The 17,850-nt window shown below is 42.1% G+C and overlaps 1 protein-coding gene and 1 long non-coding RNA gene across 5 annotated transcripts in view; one reads left to right on the top strand and one right to left on the bottom strand.

Annotated features, from left to right (window-relative positions):
• LOC122740295 (tyrosine-protein phosphatase non-receptor type substrate 1-like) overlaps positions 1-17,850 on the bottom strand; it is an 83,859-nt gene that overhangs the window by 13,594 nt on the left and 52,415 nt on the right. For all 4 annotated transcript variants that reach the window (XM_043982312.1, XM_043982311.1, XM_043982314.1 and 1 more), the window contains exons 4-7: positions 15,691-16,005; positions 11,372-11,698; positions 4,618-4,722; positions 1,233-1,257 (exon numbers count right to left, since the gene is read on the bottom strand). In XM_043982312.1, the coding sequence (XP_043838247.1) occupies positions 1,233-1,257; positions 4,618-4,722; positions 11,372-11,698; positions 15,691-16,005 (772 nt within the window). The remainder of the gene's footprint in view (positions 1-1,232; positions 1,258-4,617; positions 4,723-11,371; positions 11,699-15,690; positions 16,006-17,850) is intronic.
• LOC122740296 lies at positions 1,305-11,512 on the top strand. The gene is made up of 3 exons (XR_006354733.1): positions 1,305-1,810; positions 11,010-11,132; positions 11,393-11,512. It is a non-coding gene; the product is annotated as an uncharacterized LOC122740296 (long non-coding RNA).

The following is a 17,850-nucleotide window of genomic DNA, read 5'->3' as shown; positions in this document are numbered from 1 at the left end:
AGGGCAGGCCTCTGTTGTTTGTGCGGTGCTTAGCAGAGTGCTTGGTACACAGTAAAGGAATGCTTCCGCAATGCAATGATCCAAGATGACGCCAAAAGACTCATGGTGGAAAGTGCTTTCCACATTCAGAAAAAGAATTCCGGCGTCTGAATGCAGACTAAGCACACTACTTTCACTCTTGTTGTTGCTCTTTTGTTATCATTCTTGTTTTTTTTCTTGTGTTTTTTCCCTTTTCTTCTGATTAATGTGGAAATATGTTTTACATGATTGTAATATATAACCTATATCAAATTGCTTACTGGCTTCGGGAGGGGGGAGGGAAGAGAGGGTGGGAGAAAAATCTGGAGCTCAAAAAACATTTTTACATGTAATTGATAAAAAGAAAATTTAATTAATTAATTAAAAATAAATAAATAAATGCTTCCTGCCTGACAGGTCATGGGCCTGAATTAGTGGGATGCCTCTAGGAGTAGAGCATTTTGGCTACACTGAGATCTACCCTCTTTAAAACATCAAGCATGAGGTATTTGTAAGGGTACGACTTCAAGTGTCTGTGATATCATCTGTGTGGCTTCTGGATGGCAAGTCCTGCACATACAAAGAGATAGTTCCCCATGGTGTCCTTTGGTCAGTGTATTCATCCCTGTGGTGGCCAACCCTCTGGCAATAAGCCTCTCCTGACTTGGGCTGGTCCTTGGCCAGCACGCTGCGTGTCTGTCCCTGGGCTCACACTGGGTGCCTCTCCTGCTTAATAGGACCTACCTGGCACACAGCAAATGCTTCATAAATGCTTGTTGCCTGGCCCAGCCTTTCAGAACCCAGAATCATCTCCCTGCTCTGATGAGGCATTAGAGGAGGAAGTCAGGGAAGGTTACCAAGGCAGAGGGGATTTCATAACAAAATACAAAGAACAAAGGGTGGGGACAGAGTGAGCAGAATTCTACATGGGTTGCCAAATACTTTTCTTCCCCCCCCTCCCCCATCTGTTATTTCATCACTACAGGGTCCTCCCAGTGAGGAACATAGTACAAATGCAGACAAGCATCTTCTAGTCCTGGAGAGTTGTTTAGGGACATTGAGAGGTTAAGGGGATTGTCCAGTAAAAGTCAGGGGCAAGACTGGAACCCAGGGCTTCCTGCTTCCTCGATCTACTTCATCAGTGATTCGCCTTCATTTATTTAAGAAAACAAAAACAAACCCGTCCCCACCTCCCACCTCTGCCCTGAGCGTACCTTGTAGAAGAAGTCGAACCTTTTGCTGAAAGAGAGAAAGAAAACTGCATTTATTTATTATTCCTTAAAAGGTTCCATTCTTATGACCTTCATGCAGGAGGCAGGCAAGGCCTTCTCGGTGCTTTCCAGAGAAACTTAGAAAAAACAACCGTATTTCTTCAAAGCCATACAAAGTCAATTTCTGGGAGTAAGGATGGCAAGGGAGGAAAAGGAAACCCATGTAAATAACGGGGAACACGTCTGCTGCCTTCTGGTACAGAGGAGAGAACAGAGGGGACCTAGGTTGAGACGCTCTGGCCTGCTGCTTTGCTGCTCCCACAACTTTGAAGGTTCAGCTTCCTCATTTGTAAAATGAGGGAGAAGGACTTGGATGGTCTCCAGAGTCTCCTCCAGTTCAAAATCCATGAAATTACGAAATCTCGAGGTTTCAGGAGATTTCCTAGGTTGATGTTCCTTTCCCATTAGAATCAAAGAACAGGAGCCAAGCCATCATAAGCAGGCAGCAGTGGCTTGGAGGCCTAACCATTGGATTTGGAGATGAGAGTCCTGGTCTGAATCCTAGCTCTTAGGCATCTGGGGTAAGCTCTTTCCCCCCTCTTTGAGTCTCAGTTTCCTCATCTGTAAAATGAGACCAGGAATAGAGGTGCTATTGGTGGGCAGGTTGCAATAATCAAAGAAGGTCATATATGGAAAGTATTTTGCAAACCACAAAGTGTAATGATTACTATTTTATAGGAAATATTCCTAGTCTAAGCAACTTTAACATGTGTGTTCAGAAGGCCTAATCTTTTGCCTGGTTTTGAGAAGTAACCTGGTCCTGTGGTCCTGGGGCAGTCAGGTGGCTAGAGCACTGCACTTGGAATCAGGAAGGCTCATTTTCTGAGTTCAAATCCTACCTCATACATTTACTAGCAGCATGACTCTGGGTGAGCCAGTTAATCCTGTTTACCTCGGTTTCCTCATCTGTAAAATGACCTAGAGAAGGAAATGGCAAACCACTCTAGGACCTTTGCAAAAAAAAACCCCAAAATGGGATCAGGGAGAGTGGGACATGACTGAAACGACTGAACAACAAGCAAAAAAGTCCAATCTCTCTCTTTTTTTTTTTTATGGAAGTGAAACCCAAGGCCTAAAAAGGTTAAATGACTTGTGACTTACTCAAGGACGCACAGATATTACATAGTAAAACAAGAGATCTGAGGCCAAGTCCTCTCAACTTCAATCCAGGGATCCCTCTATGACCCCAGAGTGTTCCTGCTGCTACCATACTAGGCTATACCATTGGTCATTTTCTGGACAAGATACGATGAATCTTGCCATACTGTATGTGGCACACATTATTATGTGCAGAACATACCTGGGGCTTGTACATGTGTCAGGGGTATTACTCTGAACCTCAGAGAAGAGGACAGAGATTGGGACAGAGACCGTTCAGTGTCTCTGACAAAAATATCCCAAATGGTGTCATGAAGAATTAATTGGACATGACTAAGATGAAAGAATAACAAAATAACAAAGGATAAAATGATAGGATTTAGAGATCATCTAGTTTAACCCTGGCATTTTACGGATTGGAAGACTGAGCACTAGAGGGGTTAAATGATTTACTTGTTCATGGTCTCACAGATACTAATTGAAAGAGATAGGATTTGAAGCCAGATCTTCTTAACTATAAGTTCAGCATACTCTCTACTATGGTAATTGGAATGGCTGAGTTTGCTGAGACTCAAGATTCAAGAGCCGGTGTTGTATAGGGGGAAAAAGCCCTGAATTTGGCATTGAAAAGGCCCAGGTCCATGGGGGCAGCTAGGTGGTACAATGGATAGAGCACTGGCCCTGAAGTCAGGAGGACCTGAGTTCAAATCCGGCCTCAGACACTTAACAATTACTAGCTGTGTGACCCTAGGCAAGTCACTTAACCCCAATTGCCTCACCAAAAAAAAAAAAAAAAGAAAAGAAAAGAAAAGAAAAGGCCCAGGTCCTAATTCCAGCTCTGACACTCAAAGATGAATCACTTCAACTTGTTGAGTCTCAGTTTCCCCATGTATAAAATGAGAGTACTAATACTTGCCCTACCCACCTAATAGCATTGTGGGGAATCAAATGACAATTCATTCAAGCCCACTGTGACCCTCTGAGGTGCACTATCAATGGGAGTTATTGCTGTGATTAGGCTCAGATGCAAAGTCACTTCTAAATGTCCTCCTCTGAAGGCAGACAGTCAAGTAGTACAAGCTGCTATGGTGAAGGAAACTTTCTCACCAGATGCCTCATGTGTTCTGGGCAATTGATGCCCCAAATCCGAGTCTCTCTGATGCACCTGCAGCTGAATTCTCCTAATTTTATAGTCCCTGTCTCTTATCAGCCACAGCTTGAATCTATATAGCAGTCTGGGGTTACAAAACATGCCCCATGTGCTTTTCCTGCTTAATTGTTCCTAACCAGCCCAAGTGTTATACTCCCTGTTCCCCCCATTCATCCTATAAGGATACTGAGGCTCAAAGAGCTCTCACAGCTGGTAAATATCATTGGTCAGGCCTCAGATCCACATCTTCTGACTGGAACAAGTCCAGGGCTTTCCCCACTACACCCAACTGCCTCCAAGTAGCAAATAAAATGGATTATTGAATTCAGAATGCCTCCTGAAAACTTAACATCCAAAGGGTAGCTTTGATAGGAATTGAGGAAATCTCGGGGTCACAAGACAAATGATCGAACCATGTCAGTGACCGTGTAGGCCACAACCTACAATCCAGGGAGTGAATATCCTGCCACTCTGGGATGCTGCAGGTTGAACAGCCTGAGGAAAGACTAGTGACCTTGGACAAACTGTTCCTTCTCTGTGGGCCCCATTTCTACATCTGCTAAATGGCAGGAGGTTGGATGAGATAACCTCAAAGGTCTTTTTTAACTCTGTCCAAACTTTACAATATCCATATCAACATTCAATGTTGTAATTTTCTTTCTATTCCTAACATCTCAGCTTTAAAAGGACATACAGCTTCCAGCGACAATCTAGGTTTCATCATTCTGTATTGTATAGTCTCTTGGAATGCTGGCATTTTATGATTGGGGGGGGGCTGTACTTGTGATTTCATTTCATCAGTATTGAGAACTCCCGGTAGGGAAAGTCTCTCTACCACTGCAGATTGGCAATCATTCTGCAACATATGATCTCAGAGAGCTGCCTGGAGCAGGAGAGGCCAAGTTCTATAGACTCTACATTGTAGAACAATTGTTCATTTGCACTGACAATGGCAGAGGGGTTCCTCCTCCCCGGGAATGGTCTTGGCCTACCAAGGAAATCAGAGGGCCCGATTTTAAAAAGAAAAAAAAACCCATGATGATTTTGAACAGGAAAAAAGAAAGGGGAATTCACACTTACCTTTTTTCTGTTTGGCTCGGATGAGGTAGATGGTGGCTATCAGCAGAGCTGCCAGCACAATACACACTATACCCACTGCAATAAAGATGTTTTGGGATCCAGACTCTGAAATGAGAAAGCTTGCAGGAATTACAGGAAGCAGGTGTTCCATGTATGCAAAAAAAAGAAAAGAGATGCTTCTTTATATTAAATAAGAGTCATTAACCAGTAGCATCTGGGTGTGTGTTTTCAGATGTTCTAGGACGTGTGGGCAGATTCACTGTGCTAAGCACGCATTCCCATAGAGGCAGTAAGTAGATGAAGAAGAAATGATGTAAATCTTTCATGGGAATCTTTTTTTTTTTAGTTATCACTTTTTAAAAAGAGACAGCACAGAGTAGGGGATAGAGCTAGCCTCAGAGTAAGGAAGACCTGTGTTCAAATTCTGCCTCTGACAAATACTGGCAGTGTGACTCCAGGGTAAATCACTGAAACTTCCAGTGTCCCCAGGCAATTCTTTGCATAAGGGTCACATAATTGTAAAGCAGGGGTCAACCTGCACTAATAGAGGGAGTTTCCTAAAAGTTTGGCTACAAAAAGAAAAAAAAAGAGTTGCTACAGGGTGGTCCAGGGCAAGTACTTCATCTCCCCATGAGCCTTACTTTCTTCACTTGATCCCAACCCCTCTAGTCTTTTTCAACATCCTACATCCTCAATCATTTGCTTCCAATTTCAACCTGTCCCTACCTACCAGTTCTTTCCCTATTGCTTTCAGCATGCCCAAGTCTGCCCCCAACTTTAAAAATAAAAAAACTGTCGCTAAATCCCTTTGTTGTTGTTGCTGCTGCTGTCTAGTCATGTCTAACTCTTTGTAATCCCATTTGGGGTTTTCTTAGCAAAGACATTGGAGTGGTTTGCCATTTCTTTCTCCAGCTCATTTTATAGATAAGGAAACTGAGGCAGACAGGGTTAAGTGACTCACCCAGGGTCACACAGCTAGTAAGTGTATGAAGCCGGATTTGAACTCAGAAAGAGGAGTCTTTCTGACTCTAGGCCCAACACTCTACCCCCTGCTTGAACTAGCTGCCCCACTAAATCCCACCACTCTCAAACTATTGTCCTGTATCTCCTCCTTTTCTCAGCAAAACTAGAAAAAAAGCTGTCTCTACTCACTGCCTCTACTTCCTTTCCTTTTTTCTCATTTACTTCACAATTCTTTGGAATCTGGCTTCTGTTTTCATTACTCTACTGAAACTGCCTTCTCCAAAGTTACCAACGATCTCTTAATTGCCCAATCTGCTGGCAGTCTTCCTCCACCTGCATCTATCAGTTGCATTTGACCCAGCTGACCTACGCTCTCCTTCTGATAGTCTCTGTTCTCTGGGTTTTTGTGAAACTACTTTCAGGGAGGAAGTTCTTCTATCCATCTCTGATTATTCCTTTCAGTCTCTTTTTCTGGCTTATCCATATCATGCATGCCCTTTAACTATAGGTCTTCCTCAAGGTTCTGTCCTGGATCCTCCTCTCTTATCTGTTTACATTCTCCATCAGTAACCAACCTCTTTAGTTTCCATAGGTTTAACTCTCATCTATGCTGATGACCTATATTATCTCTCTTTACCTCTATCTCCATCTTTGATTCCATCTCCACCTTTCCCTTTCTCTCCAAACCCAGTCTCTCCTTTGAGCTTCAGCACAATATCACCAACTGCCTATTGGACTTTTAAACTAGATATCTCCGAGACATCTTTTTTTGGGGGGAAGCAATTTCGGTCAAGTGACTTGCCCAGGGTCAAACAGCTAGTAAGTGTCTGAGGTAAAATTTGAACTCAGGTCCTCCTGACTCCAGGGCTGGTGTTCTATCCCTTGTGCTACCTAGCCATCCCACCTCATTCCATCCATGACCAGAGACACCTTAAACTCAAACCTGTCCAAAATTAAATTCATTATTCCTTCGACCCTCCCCACTTTCCAAACTTTCTTATTTTTGCTGAAGGCCCCATCCTCCTCCCAGTGCCTCAGGTCCAGAAACGTGGCATGATCCTCATCTCCTCACTCTCCCTCACCTCCTATGTCCAACTTTACCTGATCCTGCCCTTTTCATGTCCACATCTCTTACAGCTGACTCCTCTTCACACACACAGTCACCCTTGTCCTCTCTTGCTGAGATGATTGTAGCAGCCTCTTAATTTATCTCCCTACCTCAAGGCTCTCCCTCCTCTAGTCCATCCCCAACACTGTTGCCAGGATAATTTTCCTTAAGCACAAATATGACTGTGTCACTTCCCAATTTCATCATCTAATGGCTTCCTATTGCTTCTAGGGTAGAATATAAAGCCTCTGTTTACCTCTTTTTTTTTTTAGTGAGGCAATTGGGGTTAAGTGACTTGCCCAGGGTCACACAGCTAGTAATTGTTAAGTGTCTGAGGCCGGATTTGAACTCAGGTCCTCCTGACTCCAGGGCCGGTGTTCTATCCACTGTGCCACCTAGCTGCCCCTTGTTTACCTCTTAAAGCTCTTCACAACATAACCCCAACCTCATTTGAACATACTCCCTCTCCTCCATTCTTCAATCCAGCCAAACTAGATTCCACTCCATCTTCCAACTCCATGCTTTTGTGATGGCGTCCAATATGCGTCAAATAATCTCATTTCTTCCTTTAAGATGTACTTCAAACACTATTTTTGGGTATAAAACCTTTCCTGATTCCCCCAACTGTCAGTCAGTCAAGAAGCATTTATTGACTACCTACTATGTGCCAGGCACTAAGCAGTGGGGACACAAAAAGAGGCAAGAGATGGTCCCTGCCCTCAGGGAGCTCACAACATGACAGAATAATAATAGCTAGTATTTATAGACTGCCTACTATGTGCCAGGCCCTGGGCTAAGTGCTTTACAAATATTGTCTCATAGGATTTTCACAACTCTGGGAGGCAGGTGCTATCATTATCCCCATCTTTATAGTTATTGCTCTCCCTTGCAAACTATCTTATATTCACCCACTTTGTATGTATTTATATTTTTTCACCTTATGCTTATGCTGCATGTGTGTGTGTGTATATATATATATATACATATATATATATACATATACACACACACACACACACACATATATACACATACATACCTCCATACCTTCATACCTATCTCCATACCTCCATACACATACATATACAAGTATATTTGTATATATATATATATATATACCTACCTACCTACCTACCTACATGCATACATACACACATATATTGTTGCATCTCCCATTAGAATGTAAGCTCCACATGAGTAGGGATTGTCTAGTACAGTGACTGGCACACAGTTGACACTTGGTAAATGTTTGTTGACTGACTGATTACTTGTGAAATGAGGATTATAATACTTGTACTCCAGATAATTTACATAAAGCAGAATGTCAGCTTCCTGAGGGTAGGAGCTGGGTTTTTTTGGTTTGTTTATGTATCCCTGGTGTATTATAGGCCCTGTACATTTTGACACTTAACACTTACTAGCTGTGTGACCCTGGGCAAGTCACTTAACCCCAATTGCCTCACTAAAAAAAAAAATTCCCTTTCCTTACATGTATATGCATCACCGCCCCCACTATCTTCCTCCCAACCCAACTCTTGTAGGGATTCTGAGAAAATATTTGCTAAAGGCCATAGATTTAAATTAAAGATGGATAACCTGAGACCATGAGAATATGTACGGAGCATCATGGTCTAGTGGATAGAGTTCTGGACTTAGAGACAGGAAAACTTGAGTTCAAATTCTGCTTCTGATAACTTTCTCTGGGAAAGTCTGAGCCTTGGCATCCTTATCTAGAAAATGAAGGAGGTTATATTTGATGGTCCCTTTCATCTCTAAATCTATGATCCTATATTCTTTGTGTGTAGTTCTTTTCTTTTTTTTAGACATTCCTTTTTAAATTTTGAGTTCCAAATTCTCTCCCTCTCTCCAGTCCCTCCCCTCCCCCTGCCACTGAGCAGGCAAGTAATATGACACCCATTATAAATGTGAGGTCATGCAAAACATATTTCCATATTAACTATGTAAAAAAGCAAGAAAAATAAAGTGAAAAAATATGCTTCACTTCGCATTCAGAATTCACTGGATCTGTCTCTGGATATAGAAAGTATTTTTCATCCAGAGTCCCTTAGTCTTAGATCATTGTATTGCTAAGAATAGTCAAGTCATTCACAGCTGATTATTTTTACAATAATTGCTGTTACTATGTACAATGTGCTCCTAGTTCTACTCACTACACTTTGCATTGGTTCATATAAGTTTTCTCAGGTTTTTCTGAACTCAGCCTGCTTAACATTTCTTATAGTTCAATAGTATTCCATTACAATCATACACCACAACTTGGTCAGCCATTCTCCAATTGATGGGCCTCTCCTCAATTTCTAATTCTTTGACACTACAAAAAGAGATGCTATAAATATTTTTATACAAATAGGTCTTTTTTCCTTTTTCTTTGATCTATTTGGAATACAGATGGGTATGCAATTTTATATCCCTTTAGGCATAGTTCCAAATTACTCTCCAGAATGGTTGGATCAGTTCACAACTTCACCAATAGTACATTAGTGTCCCTATTTCCCACATCTTCTCTAACATTTATTTTCCTTTTCTGTCTTGTTAGTCAATCTGATAGGTGTAAGGTGGTATGCAGAGTTGTTTTAATCTGCATTACTCTAATTATTACTGATTTAGAAGATTTTTGTGTGCATTGATTGCATTTGATTTCTTTGATTTCTTTCTCTGAAAACTGTCTATTCAAATCTTTTCACCATTTATCAATTGAGGAATAGTTCTTATTTTTAAATTTGGTTTGGGAACCTATATATTTGAGAACTAAGGCCTTTATCAGAGAAACTTGCTGAAACCTGCTCCCCACCACCCTCGTTTCCTGATTTCTTTTTTATTTTGGCTGCATTGATTTTGTTCATGCAAAACTAATTTCATGCAATCAATTATCCAGTTTACCTCCTGTGATCCTTTCTATCTCTTGTCTGGTCATAAATCTTCTTTTATCCATAGATCTGACAGATGGCTTTTTCTATTCTCCCTGAGTTTGCTTATGATATCCTTTATGTTTGGATCATGTACCTATTTTTTTTTTTTTGCAGGGCAATGGGGGTTAAGTGATTTGCCCAGGGTCACACAGCTAGTAAGTGTCAAGTGTCTGAGGCCGGATTTGAACTCAGGTCCTCCTGAATCCAGGGCCGGTGCTTTATCCACTGCGCCACCTAGCTGCCCCCCTCATGTACCTATTTTGACTTTTTCTTGTTATATGGTGTGAGATACTGGTCTATGCCTAGTTTCTGTCAGACTGCTTTCCAGTTTTCCCAGCAGTTTTTGTCAAACTGAGTTCCTGCCTCAATAATTTGGATCTCAGAGTTTATTAAACACTAAATTTTTATTACTTCTGTATATTATGTACCTAATCTATTCCACTGATCAATCACTCTCTTTCTTAGCCAGTACCAGATTGTTTTGATAATTAAAATTTTATATTATAGCTTGAAGTCTGGTACAGTTATGCTGCCTTCCTTTACATTTTTTTCACTGATTCCCTTGATATTCATGGCCTTTTGTTCTTTCAGATGAATTCTATTATTATTTTTCCAAGTCTCATAAAATAATTCTTTGGTTGTTTGGTATGGCACTAAATAAGTAAATTAATTTAGATAGAATTATTTTATTATACTGGCTCAGTCTACCCATGAGCAACGAAATATTTATTAGATTGTTTAGATTTGTTTTTAATTTGTGTGAAAAGTGTTTTTTAAATTTTTATTTTAAATTTTCATTTTTTATTAATTTTTTCCTGAAAAGTATTTTCTAATTGTGCTCATTTTGTGTGTGGCTCTTAAAACATACACAAAGAAAGAATGCTACTCTTATGAGTTGCATAAACATAATCATAAAAATAATAATAGCTAACATTTATATAGCACATGCTATGTGCCAGGCACTTTAAAAATATTCTCATTTGAATTTCACAACAACCCTGGAAAGTAGGTGCTATCCTCATATTACAGATGAGGGAAACAGAGATTAAGTGATTGCTCTGGGTTACACAATTAATAAGTATCTGAAGCTGGATTTGAACTCAAGTTTTGATGACTCCAGGCCCAGCACTCTATCCACTGTACCACCTGTATGTCTTATATTACATACAGAAGCATATGACATGCTGGTTGATTCTCTGTAATAAATTAAGTATTAACTGTGGTAAAAACAATTATGGTGGACCTTTGACAATGACACTGGTAAACTGTTTCCTACCCCCCCAAAATAAAGAATAAAACATTTATTAAGTGACTACTATGTGCCAGGCACTGTGCTAAGAACTTAACAATATTATCTCATCTGATCTTCACAACACTTCTTTGTGTTACAGGTCCAGCGCTCTATCCTATGTACCCATTAGCTGACATCTTTGAATAGTGTAATGAATCCTGGACAAGGGACCAAAGGCTCAGATTTTGTCCAGGCTCTGTTACTTACCAGCTGTATATTTTGGGTAAGTCATTTCTTGGCCATTGTCCCACCATATGAAACAACAGGTTTGAAAGAGCTTTGTAAACTAAAAAGTTTTTATACTCCATGTGAAGGATGATACTAATGACAATTTGATCACCATCCTTGGTCAGGTCAGCCATGGTGGATTAAAATGTACCCATGGGGCTGAATCTACTCTGATTTTTCCAAATCAAGCAGCAGAGAGCTAAAGTCTCCCTATGAAAGCAGAGATGAACTCACCTGGTTCTTTTTTTTCCATAGCTCCAGAACTGGTTGGGACTCCAATTATTTCAGTGGCATAAATCGGAGCCTGGGAATCATGCAACACCTGACAAGTGATATTCACAGCTTCTTTCTGCCCAGACATGTTGACCATGAGTGAGATGTTGAGGCTGTAGGTGCCATCTTCATTCTTTATGGGTTCAGAATGATTCACTTTCTCACTCTCAGTGTTGTTCTTTAGCCAGGTGACACTCACATTTTGGGGGTAGAACTTCTTCACATGACAGGTGACATTGGTGCCATTCATGGGAAGTGTATGAGAAGAAATGCTCACTTCAGGTGTAACTAGAAGAAAAGGCAAAGCCTTTAGGTTAACCAAGTGAAGACCTGTCTGTGTTATGTCCTTTGGGCTATAACACAAGGAAGGAAGCAAGAATAAAGAAGGACCAGGACTGTTCTGGTAGTAGGTATCTTTAGGCTTAATTGGGAAATCCCTAACATTAGGGGCGACAGATTCTCCTAGTAGACTGTAAGCTTCTTGAGGGCAGGAACTGTTTTTTTTTTCTTTCTGTATCCCGACCTGGTGCCCTTGGAGAGGACAGATGTAGTGAAATGGTGAGGATGCAAGAGGGGAATAGTGGACTATGTAATGAGGAAGAGCTAAGAATGGGAATTCTACTACCAAGGGTTGAGACATGAGAGGTAGGAGAGAAACTGAAAGCAGGAGAAGGCTTTTTTTTTTTTTCTAAGAGTTTGGCTGGGAAAGGGTATAAAGACTGTGAAAGGAAGGAGAGCTGTGGGATGATAGCTTGAGGGGATGGTAAGGTCAAATGAAGGTTTTTAAAAGCATGGGAAAGGTGTGAGCATGTTTGAAGACAACAGGGAAGGAGTGAGTGGGGAAGAAGAAGTTGAAAATTCAGGAGGGAGAGGCAATGATCAGAGGGACAAGCTCCTGAAGGAGACAGTACAGGATGGGATCAGGGGTACAAGAAGAAAGTTTGCTGGTGACAGGGAGAATAGCTGGCTTGTCCTCCAAGAACAGAGGAGAGTCTAGGGATGATGCTAAGGTGAACTGAAGTATGGAACTGGAGAAGAGTAGACATGCATGACATAAGGCTTCCATTTTTTTTCAGTGAAAAATTAAATAAGGTCCTCTGATGAGTGGGAACAAGGAGGTCACAGTAGAGGTGGGCTAAATGAGAAGAGAGAATCCAATGGAGTCAATCAGGGAACAGGAAAAGAACTAATAAGCAGCAGTGAATGCCAAGTGGAGGTTGGGTAACACTCGAGGTCCCAGACAGCACAGCTGTGTTATGTCTTCTAGAGGAGTTCAGGAGTATGGGGCAGTAGGAAAGAGGGTGGCTAGGGTGGGAGAAACATAGGGCTGGGGTTTGGAAAAGGCTGAGCAATAACAGGACATTGGGGCAGGGGCTTCAAAGCTCAATGGCAATGTAAGGTTGAATTGGTTAACTAAAGGTATTTTGGAGGGGAAAAGAGGGGGAAAGAATCAAGACTAGAGCAGGGGAGATGGACTGGGAATGCAGGGAAGGTGGGGGGTCACTGTAAACCAGGGACATAGAGCAACCTGAACACTTCATACAATAATAATAGCTATTATTTACATATTTTAAGGTTTGCAAAGCACTACTATATAAATCTTATCTCATTTGCACCTCACAACAACCTGGGGGATAGGTGCCATTATTATCCCCAGTTACAGAGGAGAAAACTGAGGCAGACAGAAGTGAAGTGACATGCCCAGTTAGTCGTGTCTGAGGCCAAATTTGAATTCGGGTCTTCCTGACTCCAGGGCCAGCACTCTATCCAGTGTACTACCCAGATGCCTCTGAGCAGCATACAGTATAAGCATTTTTATGCTCTTAGCCCAAATCAGTTTTGTTATCTTTGAAGGAACCTCTACATAAAATGAAAAAGCAGCTAGATGGCAAAAGGCAGCTAGATGGTACAATGGATAAAGCACCAGGCCTAGAGTCAGGAAGACTTCTCTTCCTGAGTTCAGATCTGGCTTTAGACACTTACTAGCTGTTTGACCCTGGGCAAGTCACTTAACCCCATTTGCCTCAGTTTCCTCATTTGTAAAATGAGCTGGAGAAGGAAATGGCAAACCACTGTAGTATCTTTGCCAAGAAAACCCCAAATGGGGTCACGAAGAGTTGGACATGACTGAAATGACTGAACAACAACAACGTACTATGCAAAACAACCCCCAAGAACAGGTAGGAACCGCCTCCATATTTCTCACCCACTGTTTCCTTTGTCTCAGTCTCAGGAAGACTTGGTTTCCTTACAGGGATCTTAGGATGAATTACCTTTATAAAAACAGAGTTCATCCTCTGTATCTATAAGATCTCTGAGATTTATCTTTCTTGTAAAGCAGCAAGGAAGACAATGAGTCTAACTGTTTGCCTGTTGCCTTGATTGATGTACTTTCATCAGAAACTCTGTGTGGTCAGTGGAATCTGAGCTCCCCCAATCCTATCACAGTTACACTCATATACAGGATAAATAAGAAATGATAAACAGGGGGCAGCTAGGTGGTGCAGTGGATAAAGCACCAGCCCTGGATTCAGGAGGACCTGAGTTCAAATCCGACCTCAGACACTTGACACTTACTAGCTGTGTGACCCTGGGCAAATCACTTAACCCCCCTGGAGAAAAAAAAATAAAGAAGTGATAAACAGAGGGAAGGCCCTAGAATTAAGGGGGATTGGGAAAGGCTTCCTGCAGGAGATGGGATTTTAGCCGGGACTTAAAAGAAGAGATCGGAAGTCAGAGCAGTGGGGGGCAGGCCTTCCAGCAATGAGGGACAGCCATTTTTGAAACTTTAAGCAATTGAACTTAGTGCCCTATGGCTCCTCTGTAATGTTCAAAACCTAATTTTTTGGGGGGGGGGCAGGGCAATAAGGGTTAAATGGCTTGCCCAGGGTCACACAGCTAGTAAGTGCCAGGTGTTTGAGGCCAGATTTGAACTCAGGTCCCCCTGAATCCAGGTGCTTTGTCCATTGCGCCACCTAGCTGCCACATCCAAACCTAATTATGCCTCTCACTCTGCCCATGCCTCCACGGCTATCTGTGTTGCCTACCCTGTTAGAATGCGGCCTTCTCGGAGGGCAGGGACTATCTTTGCTTTGGTATTTGTAGACCACCCTCTCCTCCCTAGCTTAGCATATACACTTGGCACACAGTAAAACTTAACAAATGAGTCTACCTTCATTATTCTAACCCAACAATAATAATGGCTTATATTTCCCCAGGGCTTTGTGGTTTATACATCATCTCTTTCACCACGGCTCTGGGAGATAGGTAGCACAAGTACTATAATGCCCCATTTTACAGACGTAGAAATAGTCTCAGAAAGATTAAATGTCTTATCCAGGGTCAGATAGTTGGCCAACAGCAGGCCTTGACCCAGGTCTTCTGACTCCTCTTTCCCACTATGCCATACTCTTCTTTAGACTTGTTTTCCTCCTTCCTGGCATTCTGAGGGCAGAGGCATTGGTGGCATTTGTCTCACTCTGGTGCTGCCAAGAACTCCATCATCCACTATTGAATTAGGAAGCAATGTCAGCTTGTCATAGGAGGATCATTAGTCTTGGGACCAGAAGAGCCGGGTGTGAATTCTACCTTCAAAACTTAGGAGGTGTGTGACCCCAAGGAAGTTACTTTCAATTTCTAAACTCAGTTTCCTCATCTGTAAAATGGGGATCATTAACATTTGCATCTTCACAAGGAGATGAAAATCCCCTGAACTCTCAGTGGCTTAGAAGCTATTATTATCTCTACTATTTAAAGGATGGTCTCATCAAGAAGCAGGAGTAGGGGGGCAGCTAGGTGGCGCAGTGGATAGAGCACCGGCCCTGGAGTCAGGAGTACCTGGGTTCAAATCTAGCCTCAGACACTTAACACTTACTAGCTGTGGGACCCTGGGCAAGTCACTTAAACCCAATTGCCTCACTAAAAAAAAAAAAAAAGAAGCAGGAGTAGGGATGCTGTGAGCAAGGGATAAGGGTATAAGGGAAGTCAGTTTCCAGGACTGAACCTCAGAAGATTATATTTGGGCTTCACGGTTGATAGCTAAGGGTTAACCTTTTGAGGCAACTCTGTGTCAAGCCAGTCAGTGAATGAGCATTTATTAAATGCCTACTTTCTACCGGGTTCAGTGCTAAGAGCTGGGGATACAAAGAAAGGCAGAAGACAAGACAGTCCCTGATCTCAAGGAATTCATAGTCTAATGAAGGTCAGGTTTGTGCCCTAGAACCAATTAGGGAAAATACAGTAGGAAGTAGGGAATGTGTCCAGAGCAAGGGTTCACCTACCTCGGATAATGTCCGACAGATTCTTTATCCCTTGAAGAGGAGACACTAATGTTTGGTGAGTCACCTTACAGATGACCTTGGAGCCGACATCGCCAGCTTCGAGCGTTACCTGGGCAGCACTGGTGATGTTGTAGGAAACACTATCACCCTTAGGGATAATCTCGGTCGAGAGGGAAGAGATCTCTTTCTCATTTTTAAACCATTTTAGGGTGATGTTTCGGGGCGAGAAGCCAGTTGAGTTACAAGTGAAATCCCCCTTCTGATTAACGTTTACTCTCTCCTGGGAGCTGGACACCACAGGAACAGAAGGTTTGGCTGCACATAGAAACAGTTAATAAACACAATGAAATAAAAGTACTAAATAATCAGTTAATAAAAATACCAATTAAATACAAAAGAATCATTAACAATGCCCAGGCTCTTAGGCATCTCCTTAAATTACTGCTACCTGGTTTCATCTTAATACTCTATCAGTTTTAGAAAAAGTTTTTTAAAAAACCCTCTATATACAGTAGAAAGTGGCAAGAATGTGAGTTTGCCATTCACTTACATAAAACTTCTTTATTGAGAGTGTCAGGGAAAGGAAAATATGCTTAGGTCTCCTCAGTCCTAAGAAGGAGCTTCCTCTGTCTTATTCAATCAAACACAGTGGAAAGAACACTACCTCTGGAGTCAGAAAACCTGGGTTCAAATCCTCTGTCAGATATTAACTATTGATATGGCTTTGTGCAGGTCACTCACCTCCCCCCACCCCCGGGCCTCAGTTTCCTCATCTATAAAATGAAGGGCTTGGACTAAATACCGTCTAAGATCTCCTCCAGATCCAGACCCACAGTCCTGTGATCTCATGTCTCTCCTCTCACTAAACTTCTTGGAAAAGCTGTCTACACCTAGAAAGATAACTACTCTACATTGCCTATACCCCAAAGAGATCAAAGAAAGAGGAAAAAGGACCCTCAAATATTTATTGAAGTTCTTTGAGGAGGATAATGGGGTATACATCAGTTGGAGAATGACTGGATGGAGTGATGGAATATTATTCTTACAGCAGTAAGAAATGAAGAGGGAATGGCTGAACAAGTTGTGGTATATGCTTGTGATGAAATACTAGAGTGGTATAAGAAATGATGAACCAGATGCTTTCTGAACACCTAAGAAGATTTATGTAAACAGATGTAAAGTGAAATGAGCAGAACCAGAAGAACATTGTACACAGTAACGGCAATATTGTATGGATGATCAACTATGAAAGACTCTATTCAAGACAATGATCCAAGATAATTCCAAAGGTTCCATGATCTATCTATCTACCTCCAGAGAGAGAAATGATGAGCTCTGAGTACAGATTGAAACATACTTTTAAAATTTTGTTTTTTGTGTGTGCTTTTTTGTTTGTTTGTTTTTTGCTTTTTGCAACATGGCTAATATGGAAGTGTTTTGCATGACTTCACATGTATAATTGATATCATATTGTTTGCCTTCTCAAAGGGTAGGGAAGTAGATACTGGGGGCAGAGCCAAGATGGCGGAGGAAAGACATTAAGCTCACAGGGATCCTTATACAATAATCCCAAAAATAGCAATAAAAAAACCCTTGGGGCAGAAAAACACACAAAAATTTGGGCTGAGAGTTTTCTCCAGCTATAGATAGATTTCAGGGGGCCGTGTTGGGCCACGAATAAAGCGTAAACCCGCAATCGGGCCGACACACCAGACACCGGCCAGAGGAATTTGCCCCAGTGCCTCGGAATTGGCTGCAGCACTGGCGTCTTTTGGAACCGAGCACGCGGTCGGACTGAACGACTGGCCTGGGTCGGGGTAAGTGCGGGGGTACCAGTGGATTGGGGGAAGGACTCGACTGTCCCACCCCAGGGAGCAACCAGGAAGAAATCCTGAGTGGGGGAGACCCAGGTGGGGGAGGGGAGCAGGGGAGCAGTCTCATCGGAAGCTGAGAACCACACCACTAAAAGCTTTGCTGGTTGGTTCCTTAGTAAATAGGCCTGAGATTATCTCCGGACCTGAGAACAGGCCAGGTGAGATTAAAGCCTGCCCCGCCCCCAACCCAAAACACCTGGGACTCTCTGAAGCTGAGAACAGGAGTGGAGCCGAGAAGCAGCCCCACCCTACCCCCAGTGGAGAGTTTAAAATCAAGTGAAAGCGA

Source organism: Dromiciops gliroides, chromosome 2 (assembly GCF_019393635.1).
Source record: "Dromiciops gliroides isolate mDroGli1 chromosome 2, mDroGli1.pri, whole genome shotgun sequence".
NCBI lineage: Eukaryota > Metazoa > Chordata > Mammalia > Microbiotheria > Microbiotheriidae > Dromiciops > Dromiciops gliroides.
This window is presented reverse-complemented; position numbering and strand designations above follow the sequence as displayed.